The sequence below is a fragment of the Cherax quadricarinatus genome, chromosome 61, assembly GCF_038502225.1.
Source record: "Cherax quadricarinatus isolate ZL_2023a chromosome 61, ASM3850222v1, whole genome shotgun sequence".
Taxonomy (NCBI): domain Eukaryota; kingdom Metazoa; phylum Arthropoda; class Malacostraca; order Decapoda; family Parastacidae; genus Cherax; species Cherax quadricarinatus.
This window is the reverse complement of record NC_091352.1, coordinates 2,919,643-2,943,746: the sequence shown is the minus strand read 5'-3', so window position 1 is coordinate 2,943,746 and position 24,104 is coordinate 2,919,643. Positions and strand designations below refer to the sequence as shown.

At 45.9% G+C, this 24,104-nt stretch overlaps 1 protein-coding gene across 1 annotated transcript in view; it reads right to left on the bottom strand.

The window, feature by feature from the left end:
• Positions 1-3,980: 3,980 nt before the first annotated feature.
• The window catches only part of Axs (Abnormal X segregation), a 145,977-nt gene continuing 125,853 nt past the window's right edge, over positions 3,981-24,104 (bottom strand). The window contains exons 10-14 of the mRNA XM_070098058.1: positions 18,883-18,972; positions 6,992-7,174; positions 6,365-6,556; positions 5,107-5,355; positions 3,981-4,459 (exon numbers count right to left, since the gene is read on the bottom strand). Of these exons, the coding sequence (XP_069954159.1) occupies positions 4,307-4,459; positions 5,107-5,355; positions 6,365-6,556; positions 6,992-7,174; positions 18,883-18,972 (867 nt within the window). The 3' untranslated portion in view covers positions 3,981-4,306. The remainder of the gene's footprint in view (positions 4,460-5,106; positions 5,356-6,364; positions 6,557-6,991; positions 7,175-18,882; positions 18,973-24,104) is intronic.

Below are 24,104 nucleotides of genomic sequence, written 5' to 3'. Positions count from 1 at the left end.
CAGAATACCTAGCATATCTAGCTATCAGCTTAATTCACAGCTGACCCACAAATCTAATATAAAGCTTTTGAAAACATTTCAGTCTTATGTGGACCATTATCCAGCTTAGTATTTGGCTTTGAGAAGGACCTGCATAGCATGGGTCATTAAGCCTCTTGCAATACTCCTCCATTCTTATGTTCTTATGTTGATGTTGTAAGAGGCTACACCTAAACATAACAGTCACACACAGCTCCACATGAAGTATCATACAACATAAACACACTCTTTAGATTATGTATACACATCATGGTTACTCCATAAAGTAAACGACTGTCTGTAAGTGTTTATGTTGATTGTTTTATACTCATTCGATCATTCTAGGGGGACTCACTTGATCATTCTATGAGGGATTCACTTGATCATTTTAGGGGGATTCACCTGATCATTCTAGGGGAACTCACCTGATCATTCTATGGGGACTCAACCAACCATTCTAGGGGGACTCACCTGATCATTCTATGGGGCTCACCTGATCATTCTATGGAGGACCCACCTGATCATTCTATGGGGACTCACCTGATCATTCTATGGGGTGGGAGGTTATAGTGACCCAACCATTTTACAGGTGGTGCTTTTATGCTGGTGAAGGGTTCTTGATGCAAGGCACTGGAGCTATACTCCACATCTTCAGATCGATCCAGAATTACTCCTCCTCTTTCTCAGATGCTGTATAACCCATACGGGTTTAGTTTTCCCATGAATAGAATAATACAAATAATACTATGGGTTAATTATTAGCTCACAATAGGTGCCAAACCCATTGGAGGTCAGACAAAGGTGACCTGTGAGGGTAAACCTTACCTGGGTATGATGATCACAGAGAGTACATGTGATCTAAACTTGGTCAGGAGTACAGTGAACTCTGACTTGAAAATTTCTTACCTCTTTGAAGGACATAATAGAATTAGAGTTTATATTAATTGTATTGCATTTGTGGATTTTTTTTACATAATTTCGTAAATGTAGAACATATAAATGAATAATACAATAATTGTGTATTAAAATGTGATGGTATTTGGACCGTTCGAGAAATTTCGAGTGAGAGGTGGTAGAAGAGCTGTGGAGTGACGCTGGCGGGAGATGCCATATTGAATTTAATGTGTGAACACTGGACTGAGTTGTGCAATGTGATCGAGTGTTCTCGAAGGTCAGTTGGGGTTTTTCGGCCTGAATTTGTAATTAGGAACCCGTGTTAATGTCCCCTGCTGAAGAATTGGGACAGGAAGTTTACGAGACCTCGAATTATGTGTGGATGGTGGAAGATAAGGGATGCGAACATCACTCACAGGGAAGTGCACCATTAGTATTTGCATTTTGATCTCTAGCTGGTCAGTGTAGGGTCTAGGTGTTAGGCAGGTGTTGTGGTGTGATCCATCTACACTAATTAAATGGCAAGTGTTAATAAGAATTTCCTTTCTAATAACACCAATAATTTATGTATAATATGTTCTGTGTACCCAGCAACCCTAATCATATACAGTCCACACAAATTTAATTTATCAGAGTAGCTGGTTTTAGTATTGTAATTATTAATTTAATGCCAGGTCTAATTTTTGTGAGAGCGGTGAAGAAGTGGGCATCGAGGGAGTTACAGTTCAGCAACTTGCTGTGACTCAAGTCCCACTTATCTCACCCAAATTACATGCAGGTAATAATTCAGGTAATGCCCTGTAACCCTCTTGCAAGTGATTTGCCCACATAATAATAATTCACAGCATTTAATGAGGTGCTATACATGTGTGGATTATTCAAGGATAAGTGGAGACTTGATCCTCCATCTGCTGATTGTGGCACCCATTCTTTGACCAGTCAGACTGTCGGTGATGGACCTGAGCAGACCTTTGTAAGCCAAGAATAATAATATAAACAAGTGAAGATATGCCTAGTGCTCCTACGCCACACTGTACAGTACAGTACTGACGTCAGAGAACACACTGAAGAAAGCTAAATATATCCTTGACCCTCTTTACCCATTACTGCTAGTTTTATGATACTGACCACTGATGGGTACAGCACCTGTGGAATGGGAGGTAATCAGGCTTGATACAAGGGGACGGTAGCTCCAATTTAATAGATCAAGAGTCCTTCACTATCATCATTCCTCTGTTTAATGTGGGTTTTTAATGCAAAAAAAAAAGACAATTTACTGGTTTAAGAATGTTCTCTGCCAGTTTTCTCTCACATCGTTTCATAAATACAACTCTTCTTCATTTAGTCCTAACACCATTTTATTGCTACTCTTTGTCTCCTCTCGGTCTCTCTCTTGATAGAATAAATGTCACTTAGGTGCTGTGAATAACTTTATTAACCAAACCTTCATCTCATATTACTCGACCTGGTCATAATTTATATACCATTCCAGTTTTCTGTTCCATTATGATAACTGAAAGACACTTTAAGCTGGGTAACAACTTTATTTGATTATGTATCATCCACAGTGGGGATTTATCAGTTGTTGTAGAAAGTCCCACTATGGTTGAAACCTATCATAAAGCCACACCGTGGGTGAAATAGTGAAATAAAGTTCGTCCCGGCATAAAGTGTCTGGGAATTACCACTTACCAGGTTAAGCTATTGTCTGTGAACTTGTTGCATCATGCAGTTATCTCGGTACACTAACTCACGTCCTCTTCTATCCATCATTTTCTCTGTCTACCTATCGTTTCTCTGTTTACTTATTCTTCTCTTCCCAGATTTTCTCTTGTTATATTTTTACACCCTTAGTCTCTTCTCTCCTCTTCCCCCTTGTCTCACTTTACCTAGTTCCTGTCTCAAAACAAGAGATCACTGATTAATGGTGACTATGTACAAAGAATATATATATATATATATATATATATATATATATATATATATATATATATATATATATATATATATATATATATATATATATATACATATATATATATATATATATATATATATATATATATATATATATATATATATATATATATATATATATATATATATATATATATATATATAAATAATATATATATATATATATTCAGTTTTTAAACTGCAACATTAACACCCCTCCTTCAGAGTGCAGGCACTGTACTTCCCATCTCCAGGACTCAAGTCCGGCCTGCCGGTTTCCCTGAATCCCTTCGTAAATGTTACTTTGCTCACACTCCAACAGCACGTCAAGTATTAAAAACCATTTGTCTCCATTCACTCCTATCATATATATATATATATATATATATATATATATATATATATAATATATATAAATAATATATATATATATATATATATATATATATATATATATATATATATATATATATAATACATATCAGTGAGGTGAAGAGAAGAGAGGGCGTCACGAGCCTTGATGCAGGGGTGCGTACCCTGGAAATTATATTTACTCAGCAATCCCTCGAAACAGATTACATTACCTCTCCCATTCCTTTGGTGCTGCAAGACTTACGGGTTACTGGTAATAGTGGTGGTTGGTGTAGTCTTGTTGGTGTCTGTTGATAGTCACTCCAGAGTGCTCTCCAGGCCCTCAAGTTGATCGCAGTGCTGATGGTCCTTTGGCCCCTCACATAGAAAAGCTTCAGAGATCACTAGCAGTCTGATCAGGGACCGAGCCGCAATCAGCGGACGGAGGTTCAAGCCTTCCCTCCACACCTAGTGCTGAATACCCACATGGGTTCAGCACTCGATGAAAAATATCCACTCAAAGAGCTAAGAGTGGTTGTCTATTATGGGACTCTTGCTGCATCCTTCCCGAGACCCCGGGAATGATGCAGTGTTGGGACGCTGACAAGGACGTCATGCTTGGGGTCGCACTGAGCCTTGAGCATCATGAAGAACCCCGCCTGTGTGGGGGTACAGCCTTGGAGGTAGTGGTTGTTGTGGTGGTGGCAGTGGTAGCTATAACAGCAGTAGTGGTGGTGGTGATGTGAAGACAAACATACAAGTTGCGCAGAAATTTTTATATATGAGACAACGTTTCGTTATATTCAGAGCTTTATCAGTAAAATCGTGTTCTGCAACTTGTCTTTGTGTTCATGCTTGTGGGCAACACGCCATGTGCAGTCGTAGTGGTAGTTGATGCTCCTGAAGCAGGTGGCAAAGCAGCTGGTGCAGGAGGCTAGTCTAACAGCAACACTTGGAGGGCTTTAAGAGGTTATGTAAGTAATGGAAGTGCCAGGGAACTGGCCTAGCAGAATTAGTAGTAGTAGTAGTAGGTCACTCGTCTAGTAGTCCCGGTTGTCCTTAGACGAGGCTTGTTCTCCCCTACCATCTAGTAGTCCCGGTAGTCTCTGGAAGGGGTTCGATGCCTGACTCCCCCGTTCTGAGCGACGGGAGTGGTACCTCTGGAACGTGAGCCGGAGCGTGGTACACCGTGAACACTCCTGAAGCGTCTTGAGAGATGCCGCCGGGTCTTCTTACACCGCTGAGGAAGAGAGTCACGAGTTACTTCAGGGAAGAGAACCTGTTCTCTCCCTTTCCTCCTCAGAAGACATTCACGAGTTACATCAGGGCAGAGAGCCTGTTCTCTTCTCCCTCTCAGAAACAAACTATTACAATAGAAGAGACTGATAGGAAAATACGACCAGTTATAAGAAGGGAAAATATCCTTAGGGGAAAATGTCACCACTGGGGTGCCACAAGGATCTGTTCTTGCCCCGAGGATATTTTTACTTTATATAAATAACTTGGCAAAAGGAACAGAAAACTATATGAATATGTTTGTGAACAATGAATTTTGATATGCACAATAAAAATAAAAATGACTAAACATTTACGAGATGAATTGGCTAAATTGAGCAAATGGAGTTAGAGATTGATCATGGAATTTAATGTAGATAAATACCATTTAACTAAACTGAGAATTCCGGCCACATGAAGAATGTAGACTCTGACAAAATAATGAGATTATCAAATAGGGATGCAGTTGTAATTAAAATAAGTATACTTCACTATCATGTAAACAAAACTGAAAGACTCATATGATAGTAACGATAAAATAACTTTTAAATATATGGATTGAGAAATACTAAACAACTCTGTTTACGACATTAAATATATATTAATACTCACCTCATTCCTGAGAGCGAGCTTCGACTGGTAGTTGATCTTCTCAAGAGCCTGACGTACCCAGTAGGGCTGGTTTGGTACCAGCCACATAAGTGCAACCTTGGCACCCAGGATGAGGTGCTCCAGCAACACGAAGAGAAGAACCCACTCGACTGGGGAGGTGGAAGGGGCAAGGGGTCGAACACGAGGGGACATACAGAGGAGAGCACAGTTGGTGATAACCGCTACACACCCGAGCAGCTCGAAGGCTCCCTGGGAGAGAAATGATACGGTGAAAGTAATGGTAGACGTTAGTTTAGTTTAATATGTTTATTATGCACCCCATACCCATCCTGTGGGCGGTAGTCAAAAGATTACAGAGGCACATAATTGGTCCAGGGACTGGACTCCAAAGTTTTGATAGCTGAGCAAGTTACAGAGGTAATGAACTCACAATTTACAAAGGTAATGAACTCACAATTTACAAAGGTAATGAACTCACAATTTACAAAGGTAATGAACTCCAGGTAAGTCTGGTCACAATCATGACAAGTTACAAAGGTATTTACAGATTACAGAGGTACGTAATGGGTCCAGGGACTGGGCCCCCAAAGTTTTGATAGCTGAACTAGGTACAAAGGTAATGGTAGACAATGGGAGCACTTGGCAGAGAATGGTGGTTATGGTAGCTAGTGATGACCACCAGCTACCATAACCACCACCAGCTACCATAACCACCACCAGCTATTGATTTTGGTAACTGGTCGGTATTGGGAAAAGTATGCTTTAACATTAATTCAGCGTTACGACCATGAGATCATTTTGTCATTTTCTTCAATAAAAATGTAAACACATACATAAACGCTTCATCAAAACCTAATACTAAAACCCTTATCATGTACACGTGTTACAGTGTCTGACTTAATTCTGATTGTCTTCCTGTCTGCCTTCCCACCAAGACCTGGCAGATTCCTCGACTCGGGAAAAATATACAGGATAACCAAATAAACCCGCCGTGTCTGGCTTATTTCCACTGAAGTCCTATGATTCTCTTTTCCAGGATGCTGTATAGTCCTTGTGGCTTAGCGCTTCTTTTTGATTATAATAATAATAATAATAATAATCTTTTCCAGGATACGACCCTCAACAGCCTGCTAACCCCCAGGTACCTACTTAATGCTAGGTGAACAGGGTGTAACGAAAGATGCCCAGCGTCACCCATTGTGATAGGATCGAAGTCAAGCCATTCAAATGTGAACCACAACTAGTTGTGTATACTGACCTGCCACACGCCGATGGAGCCGACCTTCTTGACGCTGGGTCGCTGGTACACTCGACACAACTTGAAGGCGTCAGTCTTCAGTTCGAGAATATTATTGAGGACCGCCCAGAAGGCCGCCATCGGATACACCGAAGAGAAGAGGAAGACGTAGCCGAACTGCAGGAACATCTCCAAGTAGTCGTCATAGCAATCCTGAGGGAAGAGGGGAGGTATGTAGCCATAGGGACGAGGAAGTTATAGCCATGGGGGTAGAGGGGGTTGTAGCCATGGGGAAGAGGGGGTTGTAGCCATGGGGAAGAGGGGGGGTTGTAGCCACGGGGAGGAGGGGGTTGCAGCTATGGGGAAGAGGGAGTTGTAGCCATGGGGAAGAGGGGGGGGTTGTAGCCATGGGGAAGAAGGGGTTGTATCCATGGGGAAGAGGGGGGTTGTACCCATGGGGAAGAGGGAGAATTGGGTAGTCATAGGGAAGAAGGAGCGTTAGAGTTAGTATGAATATTCTTTGGACTAAGGTCAAAGAGGACGTGATGTGAAACAGCTTACATTATTGGTGGGTGGAGGCTCGATCTTCTGTCCAGTAACAAAAGCAGTTGTAACTTGAAATAAACATTAAGATGGAAGAGATCTTACCTCGTAGGGGTCGAGGTCAGCCTCCTCCTTGGCCTGGGTGATCCTCGGGTCCTTGGAGTCGAGCGAGAGGACCGGGACAGGCTCTTCTTCCAGAGGGGCCGAGTGGACCGGACGAACCACCTCCAGGAAGAACCTCTCAGTGAGTGGGTGGTTCCTCAGCTCCGTCACCACCCTCTCAGCCATCTGAGGAAGAAAAGCAAGTTCAGGTTGGGTCTTATTTCACGTCCATGTGTGCTGAACAATCCGCGGACGGGAGACCAAGTCCCTAGTCCCTACATTGATTACCTCCCCCCCCCCACTGACTCACGAAATCGTAATAATACGAGTGCAAACAAAACAAACCAGGGAACGGGTGGGAGTTGAACCCTTGGCGAGTGAATCGTAAAATTCCAAGCCAGTGCGTAAGCCATTAGGCCAGTTGGCTTAGTGGCTACCCTCCCTATGATGTATAAATACATGTATCAGGCAATACATAGCCCACACACACATGTATCAAGTATCGCTTGCTTCATATGTATAACAGTGAGTGACACGCGGATGATGATGATGATCTGGTCACATTAAGTATGCACACCAACACTTCACCAGACTTTCTTAAATAAGTCGAGAAGTTTTAATTCATCTTCAGTATACAAGAATAATTCTTTGTAATTGTTTTATAAAGTAACTTACGTGTACACTAAGTCAGGATAACCCACAAATCTAAAACTACTGCTACTACTACAGTTAAAATAAAACGCTAAACCCACAAGGGTCGTACAGCGCTTCAAAACCTCAAACACACTGATCTATTATTATTATTATTATTAGCTGAAGCGCTAAACTCGAAAGGGTCATACGGCGGTTAGAGTTCAAGCACCAGAAATATGTCCATTCATTTTTCGATCATATGCTTTGGCAACGCAACAGCAGCAGCTGAGCTTATATGACCCTAATGGGTTTAGCAGTTAGTTATGACTAATAATCCGGCAGAGGAGCAGCGCCGCTGGTCAAACCAACTAGACTGAATGAAGGTCATCACACAGAACAAACATTACCAACACTTCTGAACGAGACCACAACAGCAGCCAGCACTGGGAAGCACCAACACCAGCACATCCAGCCTCCGGAAAAACCAATAACCCGGAGCAAGCAAACAGGTCCAGGGACTTAACACGTAATTAGAGACTGGTCGAGCTAGACACTCGGCTAGTGTCTTAAGGAAGCACCCAGGTTGTAAAACTGGTAATTATGCAGCTTTTAGTGCAGCGATGCTGTTGTAAGATGAGCCAAGCGATTTAAGGAAGCTACATAAAACGCCAGGAAAGTTCTGGCTCTAGGCTGTCCTTCCAGTGACATTTTTGGAATAAGATACTTAGAAATGTGATAGAAACAAGCTGATTGCATCAAAACGTTGCCAGAATTATGCACTATTTTTCAATAAGAAAACATTTTTTTGCCAAAATTTTCGATTTTTTTCCCAAGAAGTCTCTCTCCCCCCCTCAAATGCCTGTTTAATAATATTATTATTATTTTTATTATTATTATTAATAGTACTACCACCACCACTACTACTACTACTAATAATAAAATAGTACTACTACTACTACTACCAATAATAATAACAAAACAAGGCTTCCTCAGTGGAACAGGAATTTTTTGTAGGTACGTACTTATATTGTGTCCACAACATGTTTAAACTGAGGAAACACGTCCAAGTTATCAAAACATCCTTACTGACGATAGTCTCAGTTGATTGAAATATACGCCATTGTTATTCTGTTATGACGGAGTGCTTTTGATATCGCTGATCGATGGCACTAACGGAGATGGCACCCCCCACTCTCTTAGCTCTGGCAGTGTCAACACTAACCCGTGACTGGTGTTTTCACCATTAGTATCCATCGCTGCGCACTCACTGCTATATCCCCCATACGGATTTGGCGCTTATTTGTTGTATAATTATAACGTGCACTAACAACTACATCGTCTATGTTCACTCGTGTCTCGCCCAACTGTCTCTCACCTAGCTATCTCTCACCTAGTTGTCTCTCACCTAGCTGACTCACCTAGTCTCCCGTGGAGAGCTAAAGGGATAACTTCCTTGAATTTATAAAAATGACACTATGGCAAGGACACTATGGTGGTGTCCTTGCTACCTTAACACCATGGTGGTGTCCTTGCTACCTTGACACCATGGTGGTGTCCTTGCTAGCAGAGCCTGTCACATCAACTTGTCCGGTTTTTAGCCATTTACATTCTGAAATGAACAAAAGGGCACAATACCGTGACTGGTACAATACACAAATACCCCGCACATAGGAGAGAGGAGCTTATGACTTGTATGACTAGTTAATGCTCTAACTAGGACCATTAACTACTTACACAAGTCATGAGTTTGTTTCTCCCGTGTGCCGGTTATTTGCGTATTTGTATCCTGTCTGTCGTGGATGTCTGACTGTCTGGAGGCGTATAAGTAAGAGTTGAGGAGAAGCCCAGGAGCCTTGCCTAGTCTTAGCCTAGTGTTGAACTGAGAGGAAGGCCTGTGGCTGGCGACACACGTACGGGACTCAGATCACGCAAGAAGTGAGCCTATCTATAAAGTAGCTGGGTTTATCTAAGTATACTACACAGGTACACAGTAGCACTACCGACATGTCAGGTCAATGATTTCTTCGCCCGAGGAAGACCGAGCATCATGTGACTGAAGGTACTGTTGAAGATGGAAGATTAAAATACATGTACAACAGTTGGGTATCTTTAATGATCATAAGTTTCGCCTACACAGTAGGCTTCTTCACTCGAATACAAAGGCAGCAGTAGTAATGAAATAAAGATAATGTAACAAGATCCTTCAACCCCGGGGAAAAAGTATTTGAGGTGGTCAGTCCCTTAGCCTGGAGAAGAGTTGAGCTCCATGGAGCTCAACGACATTGATGATATAAGGTCAGCGAGCGTCCATGACGTGACTAATACACATACTGTGACTCCTCTTGTGCAGGTCAGTGTTCCGAGTCCATGATAATCATAAAGAACGATCACGAGAGGTCAAGATAGCTACTTCATAGACATATTAGGTGGTTAATACCTCTGTATGTGTGCTCAAATTGTTAATAAATAAATAAAAAAAAGTATACACGGTCCCAGCATGGCGCCCACACCAGGCCAAACACTTGCGCAGCGGCACGCACACACAGGTCCAAAAGTTAGCAAGTACATTAAGCAAACACAACAACGAAATTTGATTTCTTTATGCAATAAACAAAATGTATTTACATGTAATAAAATATTAAGCATAAAAGAAAGCCACTAGTATGCTGTGCATTTCGGCCCGACCTGAGAGGGAAGGACCCAACTGGGAATGCAAGGATCTCAATGGAAATACAAGGATCCCAGTGGAAATACAAGGATCCCAATGGAAATACAAGGATCCCAATAGAAATTCAAGGGTCCCAATGGGAATACAAGGATCCCAATGGAAATACAAGGATCCCAGTTGGAATACAAGGATCCCAATGGGAATACAAGGATCCCAATGGAAATACAAGGATTCCAATGGGAATACAAGGATCCCAATGGAAATACAAGGATCCCAATAGAAATTCAAGGGTCCCAATGGGAATACAAGGATCCCAATGGAAATACAAGGATCCCAGTGGGAATACAAGGATCCCAATGGGAATACAAGGATCCCAAAGGAAATACAAGGATTCCAATGGGAATACAAAGATCCCAATGGAAATACAAGGATCCCAATGGAAATACAAGGATCCCAATGGAAATACAACGATCCTAATGGAAATACAAGGATCCCAATGGGAATACAAGGATCCCAATGGAAATACAAGGATCCCAATGAGAATACAAGGATCCCAATGGAAATACAAGATCCAGCAATGGAAATAAATCACTTTGACTTTATTGGGTTATCCTGGTGGGTAATTTACACATATGTTACTATGTATGATAATTTGTGTAACTGTATTTATGTGTAGGTATACCTGAATAAACTTACTGATGCACTATGAGAACACGGTGAAGCCCACACCATGGGCCAGCCCCACACCATGGGCCAGCCCCACACCCCCACCCCAGTCCATGGGCCAAGACCATCCCCAATAAGGAACTGAGAGTCAGTTTTCCTGGTAGTGTAAGACAGGACGTAATAAAGTGTGGCTGTAAGGGTCATCACCTGCTAGTGGGAAGTACTGTGTCAGTCTTACACTCACAATGGCAAGCTTCCAGGGTCGAGTCCCTGAGACAGAGGAATTAGGGCAAGTTTCTTTACACCCTTATACCCTGACTTTGCTCTTTGTAAATAAAGCATTATTACTGTGTGTGTGTGTGTGTGTGTACTCACCTATTTGTGGTTGCAGGGGTCGAGTCTTAGCTCCTGTACTCACCTATTTGTACTCACCTATTTGTGGTTGCAGGGGTCGAGTCCTAGCTCCTGGCCCCGCCTCTTCACCGGTTGCTACTAGACCCTCTCTCTCCCCGCTCCATGAGCTTTATCAAACCTCGTCTTAAAACTGTGTATGGTTCCTGCCTCCACTACGTCATTTTCTAGGCTATTCCACTGCCTTACAACTCTATGACTGAAGAAATACTTCCTACTATCTCTCTGACTCATTTGTGTCTTCAACTTCCAATTGTGGCCTCTTGTTTCTGTGTCCCCTCCCTGGAACATCCTGTCCTTGTCCACCTTGTCTATTCCACGCAGTATTTTATATGTCGTTATCATGTCTCCCCTGACCCTCCTGTCCTCCAGTGTCGTCAGGCCGATTTCCCTTAATCTTTCTTCATAGGACATTCCCCTTAGCTCTGGAACTAACCTTGTTGCAAACCTTTGTACTTTCTCTAGTTTCTTGACGTGCTTTATCAAGTGCGGGTTCCAAACAGGTGCTGCATACTCCAGTATGGGCCTGACATACACGGTGTACAGTGTCTTGAATGATTCCTTACTAAGGTGTCGGAATGCTGTTCTCAGGTTTGCCAGGCGCCCATATGCTGCAGCAGTTATCTGATTGATGTGTGCTTCCGGAGACATGCTCCGTGTTATACTCACCCCAAGATCTTTCTCCTTGAGTGAGGTTTGCAGTCTTTGGCCACCTAGCCTATACTCTGTCTGTGGTCTTCTGTGCCCTTCCCCTATCTTCATGACTTTGCATTTGGCAGGATTAAATTCGAGAAGCCATTTGCTGGACCAGGTGTCCAGTCTGTCCAGGTCTCTTTGAAGTCCTGCCTGGTCCTCATCAGATTTAATTCTCCTCATTAACTTCACATCATCTGCAAACAGGGACACTTCTGAGTCTAACCCTTCCGTCATGTCGTTCACATATACCAAAAATAGCACTGGTCCTAGGACCGACCCCTGTGGGACCCCGCTCGTCACAGGTGCCCACTGTGATACATCATTACGTACCATGACTCGTTGTTGCCTCCCTGTCAGGTATTCTCTGATCCATTGCAGTGCCCTTCCTGTTATATGCGCCTGATGCTCTAGCTTCTGCACTAATCTCTTGTGAGGAACTGTGTCAAAGGCCTTCTTGCAGTCCAAGAAGATGCAATCAACCCACCCCTCTCTCTCTTGTCTTACTTCTGTTATTTTATCATAAAACTCCAGAAGGTTTGTGACACAGGATTTGCCTTCCGTGAATCCGTGCTGGTTGGCATTTATACTCCTGTTCCGTTCCAGGTGCTCCACCACTCTCCTCCTGATAATCTTCTCCATAATTTTGCATACTATACACGTCAATGACACAGGTCTATAGTTTAGTGCCTCTTTTCTGTCTCCTTTTTTGAAAATGGGAACTACATTTGCCGTCTTCCATACCTCAGGTAGTTGCCCAGTTTCCAGGGATGTGTTGAAGATTGTGGTAAGTGGTACGCACAACATATCTGCTCCCTCTCTAAGGACCCATGGAGAGATGTTGTCCGGTCCCATTGCCTTTGAGGTATCGATGTCCCTTAGCAGTTTCTTCACCTCCTCCTCATCTGTATGTATGTCGTCCAACACTTGTTGGTGTATTCCTTGTTGGTGTCCCCATCTGGTCTGTCCCCCCAGAGTCCTTCCTGTCTCTACTGTAAATACTTCCTTAAATCTCGTGTTGAGCTCCTCACATACCTCTTGATCGTTTCTTGTGAGTTCTCCACCTTCTTTCCTCAGCCTTATCACCTGGTCCTTGACTGTTGTCTTCCTCCTAATGTGGCTATACAGCAGTTTCGGGTCAGATTTGACTTTCGATGCTATGTCGTTTTCATACTGTCGCTGGGCCTCCCTCCTTATCTGCGCATACTCGTTTCTGGCTCTTCTACTAATCTCCTTGTTTTCCTGGGTCCTATGCCTCCTGTACCTTTTCCATTCTCTGTTGCACTTAGTTTTTGCCTCCCTACACCTTCGGGTAAACCAAGGACTCGTTTTGGTCTTCCTATTATTTCTGTTTCCCTTGGGAACAAAACTTTCCTCTGCCTCCTTGCACTTTGTTGCCACATATTCCATCATCTCGTTTACTGATTTTCCTACCATTTCTCTGTCCCACTGAACCTCCTGCAGGAAGTTTCTCATACCTGTGTAGTCCCCCCTTTTATAGTTTGGCCTGTCCCCTTCAGTTCCTGTTACCTTCTCCACTTGTAACTCTACTATATAGTCAAAACTCAGAACCACATGATCGCTAGCTCCAAGGGGCCTCTCGTAAGTGATGTCCTCGATGTCTGAACTGCTCAGGGTGAACACAAGATCTAGTCTTGCTGGCTCATCCTCCCCTCTCTCTCTGGTTGTGTCCCTGACATGTTGATGCATGAGGTTTTCAAGTACCACATCCATCATCTTGGCTCTCCATGTTTCGGGACCCCCATGTGGCTCCAGGTTTTCCCAGTCGATCTCCCTGTGGTTGAAATCGCCCATTACCAGTAACTTTGCTCTGCTCGAGTGAGCTCTTCTTGCCACCTCAGCCAGTGTGTCCACCATCACCCTGTTGTTTTCTTCGTACTCCTCTCTTGGCCTCCTGCAGTTCTGTGGTGGGTTATACATCACTCCAATGACTACTTTATGTTCTCCGGACTGAATTGTACCTACAATGTAGTCTCTTTCTCCAATCATGTCCATGCCTTCCATTTCCTCAAATCCCCATTGGTGTTTTATGAGCAGTGCAACCCCTCCTCCCCCTCTACTCCTTCTATCTTTCCTCAGGATCTGATATCCTGTTGGGAAGATTGTGTCTGTTATTGTCTCAGCGAGTTTTGTTTCTGTGACTGCTATGATGTCTGGGGATTTTTCACTGATTCTTTCATTCCACTCCTCATGTTTATTCGTTATTCCATCCGCGTTTGTGTACCAAACCTTTAGTTTCTTTTCTATCATTGTGGTCATGCAAGTATATTGGGGTTGGGGGAGCGAGAGCCTTGGTGGGGGCCTATATGGGGCTGTGGTGTAGGTGGGGTTTGTGTTGATGGGGGTGGGGTCAGAATGCCCATAAGGGACAGCTGTTGGGGTGAGGTTTGTGATATGGGGGTTGGTGGCAGAGGGAACAGTGAGTGGGTTGTAGTATAGGTTGCTCAGTTGCGTTGGGAATGTCGCGGGTGGAGTCTTTTGGTGGGAGATTCTGTGGGGTGTGTTTGCCCTTCCTCCTGTGTCTGGGTCCTGCTCATTTTCATTGCTTCTCGTTCCTCCTTGCGTCTCTGTACCCTCTCTTTCAGTGTAGTCCTTTCTTCTTGTGTTCTGTCGCGGTCGAGGTATACTCTCTGGTACCCCTCTTTGTCCCTCAGTCTTGCTTTCTCTTGCAGAATCCTGGTTCGAACTGATTCTTCCTTGAAAGTTACTCTGACAGGCCGTATCCTTCCACTCGCAAACCACCCAATTCTCTGAAAATTTGTCACCTGGGTCATATTGCCCTCCCCTATTGTTTTCATGATGCCTTCAATCATTTTTTTCTCCTCCTGTTTTATTTCTTCAAAGTTGGCCCCCTTGGCTTCTTGGAGCCCGTACACAAAAACTGACCTCGCCCTTTCCTCCTCCCACTGAGTCTCCATCTGCTTCCTCTGAGGCGTTTTATTTCCTTCCATTGACATGTTCTTGCCGTCAGTCCCTGTCATATCTGAAACTTCTATTCTCAGTGAACTGTCTTTCCTGACCAGCTGTCCCTTGCTACTGCAGTTGGCTGTTAGAATCTCTGCATATAACAAACCTTCATTGTCTTCGGACCTGCCGCTTGATCTTAGTGTGCTCATCGTCTTTTCCCTGGCCCCACGTGGGTCTGATGGGGCCTTCGTGTACGGCATGTCTCCGTTGTTGCTTACCATCCCCTTGTCTGCGCCTGACTTTGAATTTCCTTCATTGTCTTCAGACCTGTCGTTTGATCTCAGTGTGCTCATCGTCTTTTCCCTGGCCCCACGTGGGTCTGATAGGGCCTTCGTGTACGGCATGTCTCCGTTGTTGCTTACCATCCCCTTGTCTGCGCCTGACTTTGAATTTCCTGATGTCACATCTGAATTGTCATTTGTCTCTCTAATCTGTTTCAGGCTTTGCAGTTTCTCTTCTAAGCACTGTATCCTAGCTTCTGCTGCTAAGACCTGTACTTCCCACTTCCTGCACTCTTCAGCTATCCGCTCCTCCATTTTCTTACCAAGCTCTACTATCTTCCTTCCCCACTCTTCCTCCCTTTTTTGGAGCTCTAACCCTGTGTGTGTGTGTGTGTGTGTGTGTGTGTGTGTGTGTGTGTGTGTGTGTGTGACCTAATTAAGGTTTCCATAAATAACTAACTCATTATGACTACACTACACCTGGGGGAGGTAGTAACTCACCTGGGGGAGGCAGTAACTCATCTGGTGAGGTAGTAACTCACCTGGGGAGGTAGTAACTCACCTGGGGGAGGTAGCATCTCGCCTGGGGGAGGCAGTAGCTCACCTGGGGAGGTAGTAACTCACCTGGGGAGGTAGTAACTCACCTGGGGGAGGTAGTAACTCACCTGGGAGAGGTAGTAGCTCACCTGGGGGAGGTAGTAACTCACCTGGGAGAGGTAGTAACTCACCTGGGAGAGGTAGCAGCTCACCTGGGGAGGTAGTAACTCACCTGGGAGAGGTAGTAGCTCACCTGGGGAGGTAGTAACTCACCTGGGAGAGGTAGTAACTCACCTGGGAGAGGTAGTAGCTCACCTGGGGAGGTAGTAACTCACGTTGGGGAGGTAGTAACTCACCTGGGGGAGGTAGTAGCTCACCTGCGGAGGTAGTAACTCACCTGGGGAGGTAGTAACCCACCTGGGAGAGGTAGTAACTCACCTGGGAGAGGTAGTAGCTCACCTGGGGGAGGTAGTAACTCACCTGGGAGAGGTAGTAACTTACCTGGGAGAGGTAGTAGCTCACCTGGGGAGGTAGTAACTCACCTGGGAGAGGTAGTAATTCATCTGGGAGATATAGTAGCTCACCTGGGGAGGTAGTAACTCACCTGGGGAGGTAGTAACTCACCTGGGAGAGGTAGTAACTCACCTGGGAGAGGTAGTAGCTCACCTGGGGGAGGTAGTAGCTCACCTGGGGGAGGTAGTAACTCACCTGGGAGAGGTAGTAGCTCACCTGGGGGAGGTAGTAACTCACCTGGGGGAGGTAGTAACTCACCTGGGGGAGGTAGTAACTCACCTGGGGGAGGTAGTAACTCACCTGGGGAGGTAGTAACTCACCTGGGGGAGGTAGTAACTCACCTGGGGAGGTAGTAACTCACCTGGGGGAGGTAGTAACTCACCTGGGGGAGGTAGTAGCTCACCTGGGGAGGTAGTAACTCACCTGGGGGAGGTAGTAACTCACCTGAGAGAGGTAGTAGCTCACCTGGGGAGGTAGTAACTCACCTGGGGGAGGTAGTAACTCACCTGGGGAGGTAGTAACTCACCTGGGAGAGGTAGTAGCTCACCTGGGGAGGTAGTAACTCACCTGGGAGAGGTAGTAGCTCACCTGGGGAGGTAGTAACTCACCTGGGAGAGGTAGTAACTCACCTGGGAGAGGTAGTAGCTCACCTGGGGAGGTAGTAACTCACCTGGGGGAGGTAGTAACTCACCTGGGGGAGGTAGTAGCTCACCTGCGGAGGTAGTAACTCACCTGGGGGAGGTAGTAACTCACCTGGGAGAGGTAGTAACTCACCTGGAAGAGGTAGTAGCTCACCTGGGGGAGGTAGTAACTCACCTGGGAGAGGTAGTAACTCACCTGGGAGAGGTAGTAGCTCACGTGGGGGAGGTAGTAACTCACCTGGGAGAGGTAGTAACTCATCTGGGAGATATAGTAGCTCACCTGGGGAGGTTGTAACTCACCTGGGGAGGTAGTAACTCACCTGGGAGAGGTAGTAACTCACCTGGGAGAGGTAGTAGCTCACCTGGGGGAGGTAGTAACTCACCTGGGAGAGGTAGTAACTCACCTGGGGGAGGTAGTAACTCACCTGGGAGAGGTAGTAGCTCACCTGGGGGAGGTAGTAACTCAACTGGGGGAGGTAGCAACTCACCTGGGGAGGTAGTAACTCACCTGGGGGAGGTAGTAACTCACCTGGGGAGGTAGTAACTCACCTGGGGGAGGTAGTAACTCACCTGGGGGAGGTAGTAACTTACCTGGGAGAGGTAGTAGCTCACCTGGGGAGGTAGTAACTCACCTTGGGAGTTAGTAACTCACCTTGGGAGGTAGTAACTCACCTTGGGAGGTAGTAACTCACCTGGGGGAGGTAGTAACTCACCTTAGGAGGTAGTAACTCACCTGGGGGTGGTAGTAACTCACCTGGGGAGGTAGTAATTCACCTGGGGGAGGTAGTAACTCACCTGGGGAGGTAGTAACTCACCTGGGGGAGGTAGTAACTCACCTTGGGAGGTAGTAACTCACCTTGGGAGGTAGTAACTCACCTGGGGAGGTAGTAACTCTCCTGGGGAGGTAGTGACTCACCTGGGGGAGGTAGTAACTCACCTTGGGAGGTAGTAACTCACCTTGGGAGGTAGTAACTCTCCTGGGGAGGTAGTAACTCATCTGGGGGAGGTAGTAACTCACCTGGGAGAGGTAGTAACTCACCTGTGGGAGGAAGTAACTCACCTGGGGGAGGTAGTAACTCACCTGGGGAGGTAGTAACTCACCTGGGGGAGGTAGTAACTCACCTGGGGGAAGTAGTAACTCACCTGGGGAGGTAGCAACTCACCTGGGGGAGGTAGTAACTCACCTGGGGAGGTAGTAACTCACCTGGGGGATGTAGTAACTCACCTGGAGGAGGTAGTAACTCACCTGGGGAGGTATTAACTCACCTGGGGGAGGTAGTAACTCACCTTGGGAGGTAGTAACTCACCTGGGAGAGGTAGTAACTCACCTGGGGGAGGTAGTAACTCACCTGGGGGAGGTAGTAACTCACCTTGGGAGGTAGTAACACACCTGGGGGAGGTAGTAACTCACCTGAGGGAGGTAGTGACTCACCTGGGGGATGTAGTAACTCACCTGGGGAGGTAGTAACTCACCTGGGGGAGGTAGTAACTCACCTGGGGGATGTAGTAACTCACCTTGGGAGGTAGTAACTTACCTGGTGAAGGTAGTAACTCACCTGGGGGAGATAGTAACTCACCTTGGTAGGTAGTAACTCACCTGGGGAGGTAGTAACTCACCTGGGGAGGTAGTAACTCACCTGGGGAGGTAGTAACTCACCTGGGGGAGGTAGTAACTCACCTGGGGAGGTAGTAACTCACCTGGGGGAGGTAGTAACTCACCTTGGGAGGTAGTCACTCACCTGGGGGGGTAGTAACTCACCTGGGGACGTAGTAACTCCTGGGGGAGGTAGTAACTCACCTGGGGGAGGTAGTAACTCACCTGGGGGAGGTAGTAACTCACCTGGGAGAGGTAGTAGCTCACCTGGGGAGGTAGTAACTCACCTGAGGGAGGTAGTAACTCACCTGGGGTAGGTAGTAACTCACCTGGGTGTAAGCCTTCTTGACCACGTAAGGCAGGAGCGCTTCTTGGAAGTGATTGATCATTTGCGTCACGATCAACATTGTCGCCACTTGCTGCGGGAGGAAGATAATTTTAGTCTTTAATGTGGGAGTCTTAGTTGCTGAGAGTCTTAAGACACACACACACACACTTGCTGAGGGAGGAAGATAACGTTAGTCTTTAATGTGGGAGTCTTAGTTGCTGAGAGTCTTAAGACACACACACACACACACACACTTGCTGCGGGAGGAAGATAACGTTAGTCTTTAATGTGGGAGTCTTAGTTCCTGAGAGTCTTAAGACACACACACACACACACACACACACACACACACACACACACACACACACACACACACACACACACACACACACACACACACACACACACACACACACACACACACACCCACACACACACCCACACACACACACACACACACAATAGGAGAAGACGACATGACCCAGCTGGAAAATTTTCGGAGAATAGGGGGTTTGTAAAAAAAAGAACCCGGCCAGTGAAAGTGACCTTCAAGGCAGATTCGACTCGGAACAGGATCCTGCAGGAGAAAGCACGATTAAGGGACATGCCGGCATACAGGAAGGTGTATCTCGACCGCGACAGAACACAAGCAGAAAGGCAGAAACAGAGAGAGATGGTACAAAGGCGAAAGGAGGAAAGAGAGGGGATGGAGAAGACAGACAGGAGATCCCAGACACAGCAAGATCAAATACAACCTCCCTCACAACTTCCTATAGAAGCCTCCCAACCAGGTCAACCCCAGTGCAACCAAACACTCTAAACCAAAACACCCATGCCACATCCAATGCCCCCACCCACTGCATTACAAACTCCACCCCCGCAGCAACCACCCATAGTTCCTTATCAGGTCTCCCACCTCCCCAACCCCAATGCACCTCCCAGACCACAATCTTAGAAAAGAAGTTGAAGGTGTGGTATACAAATGCAGATGGAATAAAAAATAAGTATGAGGAGTGGCATGAAAGAATCAAGGAGACATCCCCAGACATAATAGCACTCACAGAAACAAAACTCACCAGAATAATAACAGATTCAATCTTTCCATCCGGATATCAAATCCTCAGGAAAGACAGAGGGAGGAGAGGGGGAGGAGGAGTTGCACTGCTCATTAAAAACCAGTGGGGTTTTGAGAAAATGGAAGGAATGGATGGCACGGGCGAAAGGGACTACTTAGTAGGAACAATCCAGTCTGAGGAACATAAGGTGATAATTGGAGTAATGTACAACCCACCACAGAACTGCAGGAGGCCAAGAGAAGAATACGATGAGAGCAACAGAGCAATGGTTGACACACTAGCCGAGGTGGCCAGGAGAGCACACATGGGGGGAGCAAAGTTACTAGTTATGGGTGATTTCAATCACAAGGAGATTGACTGGGAAAACCTGGAGCCCCATGGGGGTCCCGAAACATGGAGAGCCAAGATGATGGATGTTGTACTGGAAAACCTCATGCATCAACATGTTAGAGACACTACTAGAGAGAGAGGAGAGGATGAACCAGCAAGACTGGACCTTGTATTCACCTTGAGCAGTTCTGACATCGAGGATATCATATATGAAAGGCCCCTGGGAGCTAGTGATCATGTGGTTCTGTGCTTCGACTACATAGTTGAGCTCCAAGTGGAGAGAGCAGCAGGAATAGGGTGGGAAAAACCAAACTACAAAAGGGGGAACTACTCAGGCTTGAGGAACTTCCTTCAAGACATTCAGTGGGAGAGGGAACTGACAGGAAAACCAGTACAAGAAATGATGGACTATGTGGCAACAAAATGCAAGGAGGCAGAGGAGAGGTTTGTTCCCAAGGGAAACAGAAATAATGGGAAGAACAGAACGAGTCCTTGGTTCACCCAAAGGTGTAGGGAGGCAAAAACTAGGTGTACTAGAGAATGGAAAAGGTACAGACGACAGAGAACTCAGGAAAATAGAGAGATTAGCCGAAGAGCCAGAAACGAATATGCACAGATAAGAAGGGAGGCTCAGCGGCAATACGAAAATGACATATCATCAAAAGTCAAGACTGACCCGAAGCTGTTGTACAGACACATCAGGAGGAAAACAACAGTCAAGGACCAGGTAATCAGACTGAGGAAGGGTGATGGGGAATTCACAAGAAACGACCGAGAGGTATGTCAGGAGCTCAACACAAGATTTAAAGAAGTTTTTACAGTATATACCAGTAGGACTCCGGGAAATCAGAGCAGGGGGGGTGCAAGAGCAAGTGCTGGATGAGGTACATATATCCAAGGAGGAGGTGAAGAAGCTGCTATGCGAACTTGACACCTCAAAGGCGGTGGGACCAGACAACATCTCTCCGTGGGTCCTTAAAGAGGAAGCAGAGATATTGTGTGTACCGTTAACAAAGATCTTCAACACATCATTTGAAACTGGGCAACTCCCTGAGGTATGAAAGATGGCAAATGTAGTCCCAATTTTTAAAAAGGGAGACAGACATGAGGCACTAAACTACAGACCTGTATCACTAACGTGTATAGTATGCAAGGTCATGGAGAAGATCATCAGGAGGAGAGTGGTGGAGCACCTGGAAAGAAACAAGTGTATAATTGACAACCAGCATGGTTTCAGGGAGGGAAAATCCTGTGTCACAAACCTACGAGAGTTTTATGACAAGGTGACAGAAGTAAGACAAGAGAGAGAGGGGTGGATCGACTGCATTTTTTGGACTGCAAGAAGGCCTTCGACACAGTTCCTCACAAGAGGTTACTGCAAAAGCTAGAGGATCAGGCACACATAACAGGAAAGGCACTGCAATGGATCAGAGAATACCTGACAGGGAGGCAACAACGAGTCATGGTACGTGACGAGGTGTCAGAGTGGGCGCCTGTGACAAGCGGGGTTCCACAGGGGTCAGTCCTAGGACCTGTACTGTTCTTGGTATATGTGAATGACATAACGGAAGGGATAGACTCAGAAGTGTCCTTGTTTGCGGACGATGTGAAGTTAATGAGAAGAATCAAATCGGATGAGGATCAGGCAGGACTACAAAGAGACCTGGACAGGCTACAAGCCTGGTCCAGCAACTGGCTCCTTGAGTTTAACCCTGCCAAATGCAAAGTCATGAAGATTGGGGAAGGGCAAAGAAGACCGCAGACACAATATAGTTTAGATGGCCAAAGTCTGCAAACCTCACTCATGGAAAAAGATCTGGGGGTGAGTATAACACCGAGCATATCTCCCGAGGCGCACATCAACCGGATAACTGCTGCAGCATACGGGCGCCTGGCAAACCTACGGATAGCGTTCCGATACCTCAGTAAGGAGTCGTTCAAGACTCTGTATACCATTTAGGTCAGGCCCATACTGGAGTATGCAGCACCAGTTTGGAATCCACACCTAGTCAAGCACGTCAAGAAATTAGAGAAAGTGCAAAGGTTTGCAACAAGACTAGTCCCAGAGCTACGGGGATTGTCCTACGAAGAAAGGTTGAGGGAAATCGGCCTGACGACACTGGAGGCCAGGAGGGTCAGGGGAGACATGATAAAGACATATAAAATACTGCGCGGAATAGACGAGGTGGACAAAGACGGGATGTTCCAGAGATGGGACACAGACACAAGAGGTCACAATTGGAAGTTGAAGACTCAGATGAATCAAAGGGATGTTAGGAAGTATTTCTTCAGTCATAGAGTGGTCAAGCCGTGGAATAGCCTAGAAAGTGAAGTAGTGGAGGCGGGAACCATACATGGTTTTAAGGCGAGGTATGATGGAGCTCATGGAGCAGGTAGAGAGAGGACCTAGTAGCAATCAGTGAAGAGGCGGGGCCAGGAACTATGACTCGACCCCTGCAACCACAAATAGGTGAGTACAAATAGGTGAGTACACACACACACACCAGTGTCACTGACATGTATAGTATGCAAAATCATGGAGAAGATTATCAGGAGAAGAGTGGTGGAACACCTAGAAAGGAATGATCTCATCAACAGCAGCCAGCATGGTTTCAGGGACGGGAAATCCTGTGTCACAAACCTACTGGAGTTCTATGACATGGTGACAGCAGTAAGACAAGAGAGAGAGGGGTGGGTGGATTGCATTTTCTTGGACTGCAAGAAGGCGTTTGACACAGTTCCACACAAGAGATTGGTGCAAAAACTGGAGGACCAAGCAGGGATAACAGGGAAGGCACTACAATGGATCAGGGAATACTTGTCAGGAAGACAGCAGCGAGTCATGGTACGTGGCGAGGTGTCAGAGTGGGCACCTGTGACCAGCGGGGTCCCGCAGGGGTCAGTCCTAGGACCAGTGCTGTTTCTGGTATTTGTGAACGACATGACGGAAGGAATAGACTCTGAGGTGTCCCTGTTTGCAGATGACGTGAAGTTGATGAGAAGAATACACTCGATCGAAGACCAGGCAGAACTACAAAGGGATCTGGACAGGCTGCAGACCTGGTCCAGCAATTGGCTCCTGGAGTTCAATCCCACCAAGTGCAAAGTCATGAAGATTGGGGAAGGGCAAAGAAGGCCGCAGACGGAGTACAGTCTAGGGGGTCAGAGACTACAAACCTCACTCAAGGAAAAAGATCTTGGGGTGAGTATAACACCAGGCACATCTCCTGAAGCGCACATCAACCAAATAACTGCTGCAGCATATGGGCGCCTAGCAAACCTCAGAACAGCATTCCGACATCTTAATAAGGAATCGTTCAGGACCCTGTACACCGTATACGTTAGGCCCATATTGGAGTATGCGGCACCAGTTTGGAACCCACACCTAGCCAAGCACGTAAAGAAACTAGAGAAAGTGCAAAGGTTTGCAATAAGACTAGTCCCAGAGCTAAGAGGTATGTCCTACGAGGAGAGGTTAAGGGAAATCAACCTGACGACACTGGAGGACAGGAGAGATAGGGGGGACATGATAACGACATACAAAATACTGAGAGGAATTGACAAGGTGGACAAAGACAGGATGTTCCAGAGATTGGACACAGTAACAAGGGGACACAGTTGGAAGCTGAAGACACAGATGAATCACAGGGATGTTAGGAAGTATTTCTTCAGCCACAGAGTAGTCAGTAAGTGGAATAGTTTGGGAAGCGATGTAGTGGAGGCAGGATCCATACATAGCTTTAAGCAGAGGTATGATAAAGCTCACGGCTCAGGGAGAGTGACCTAGTAGCGATCAGTGAAGAGGCGGGGCCAGGAG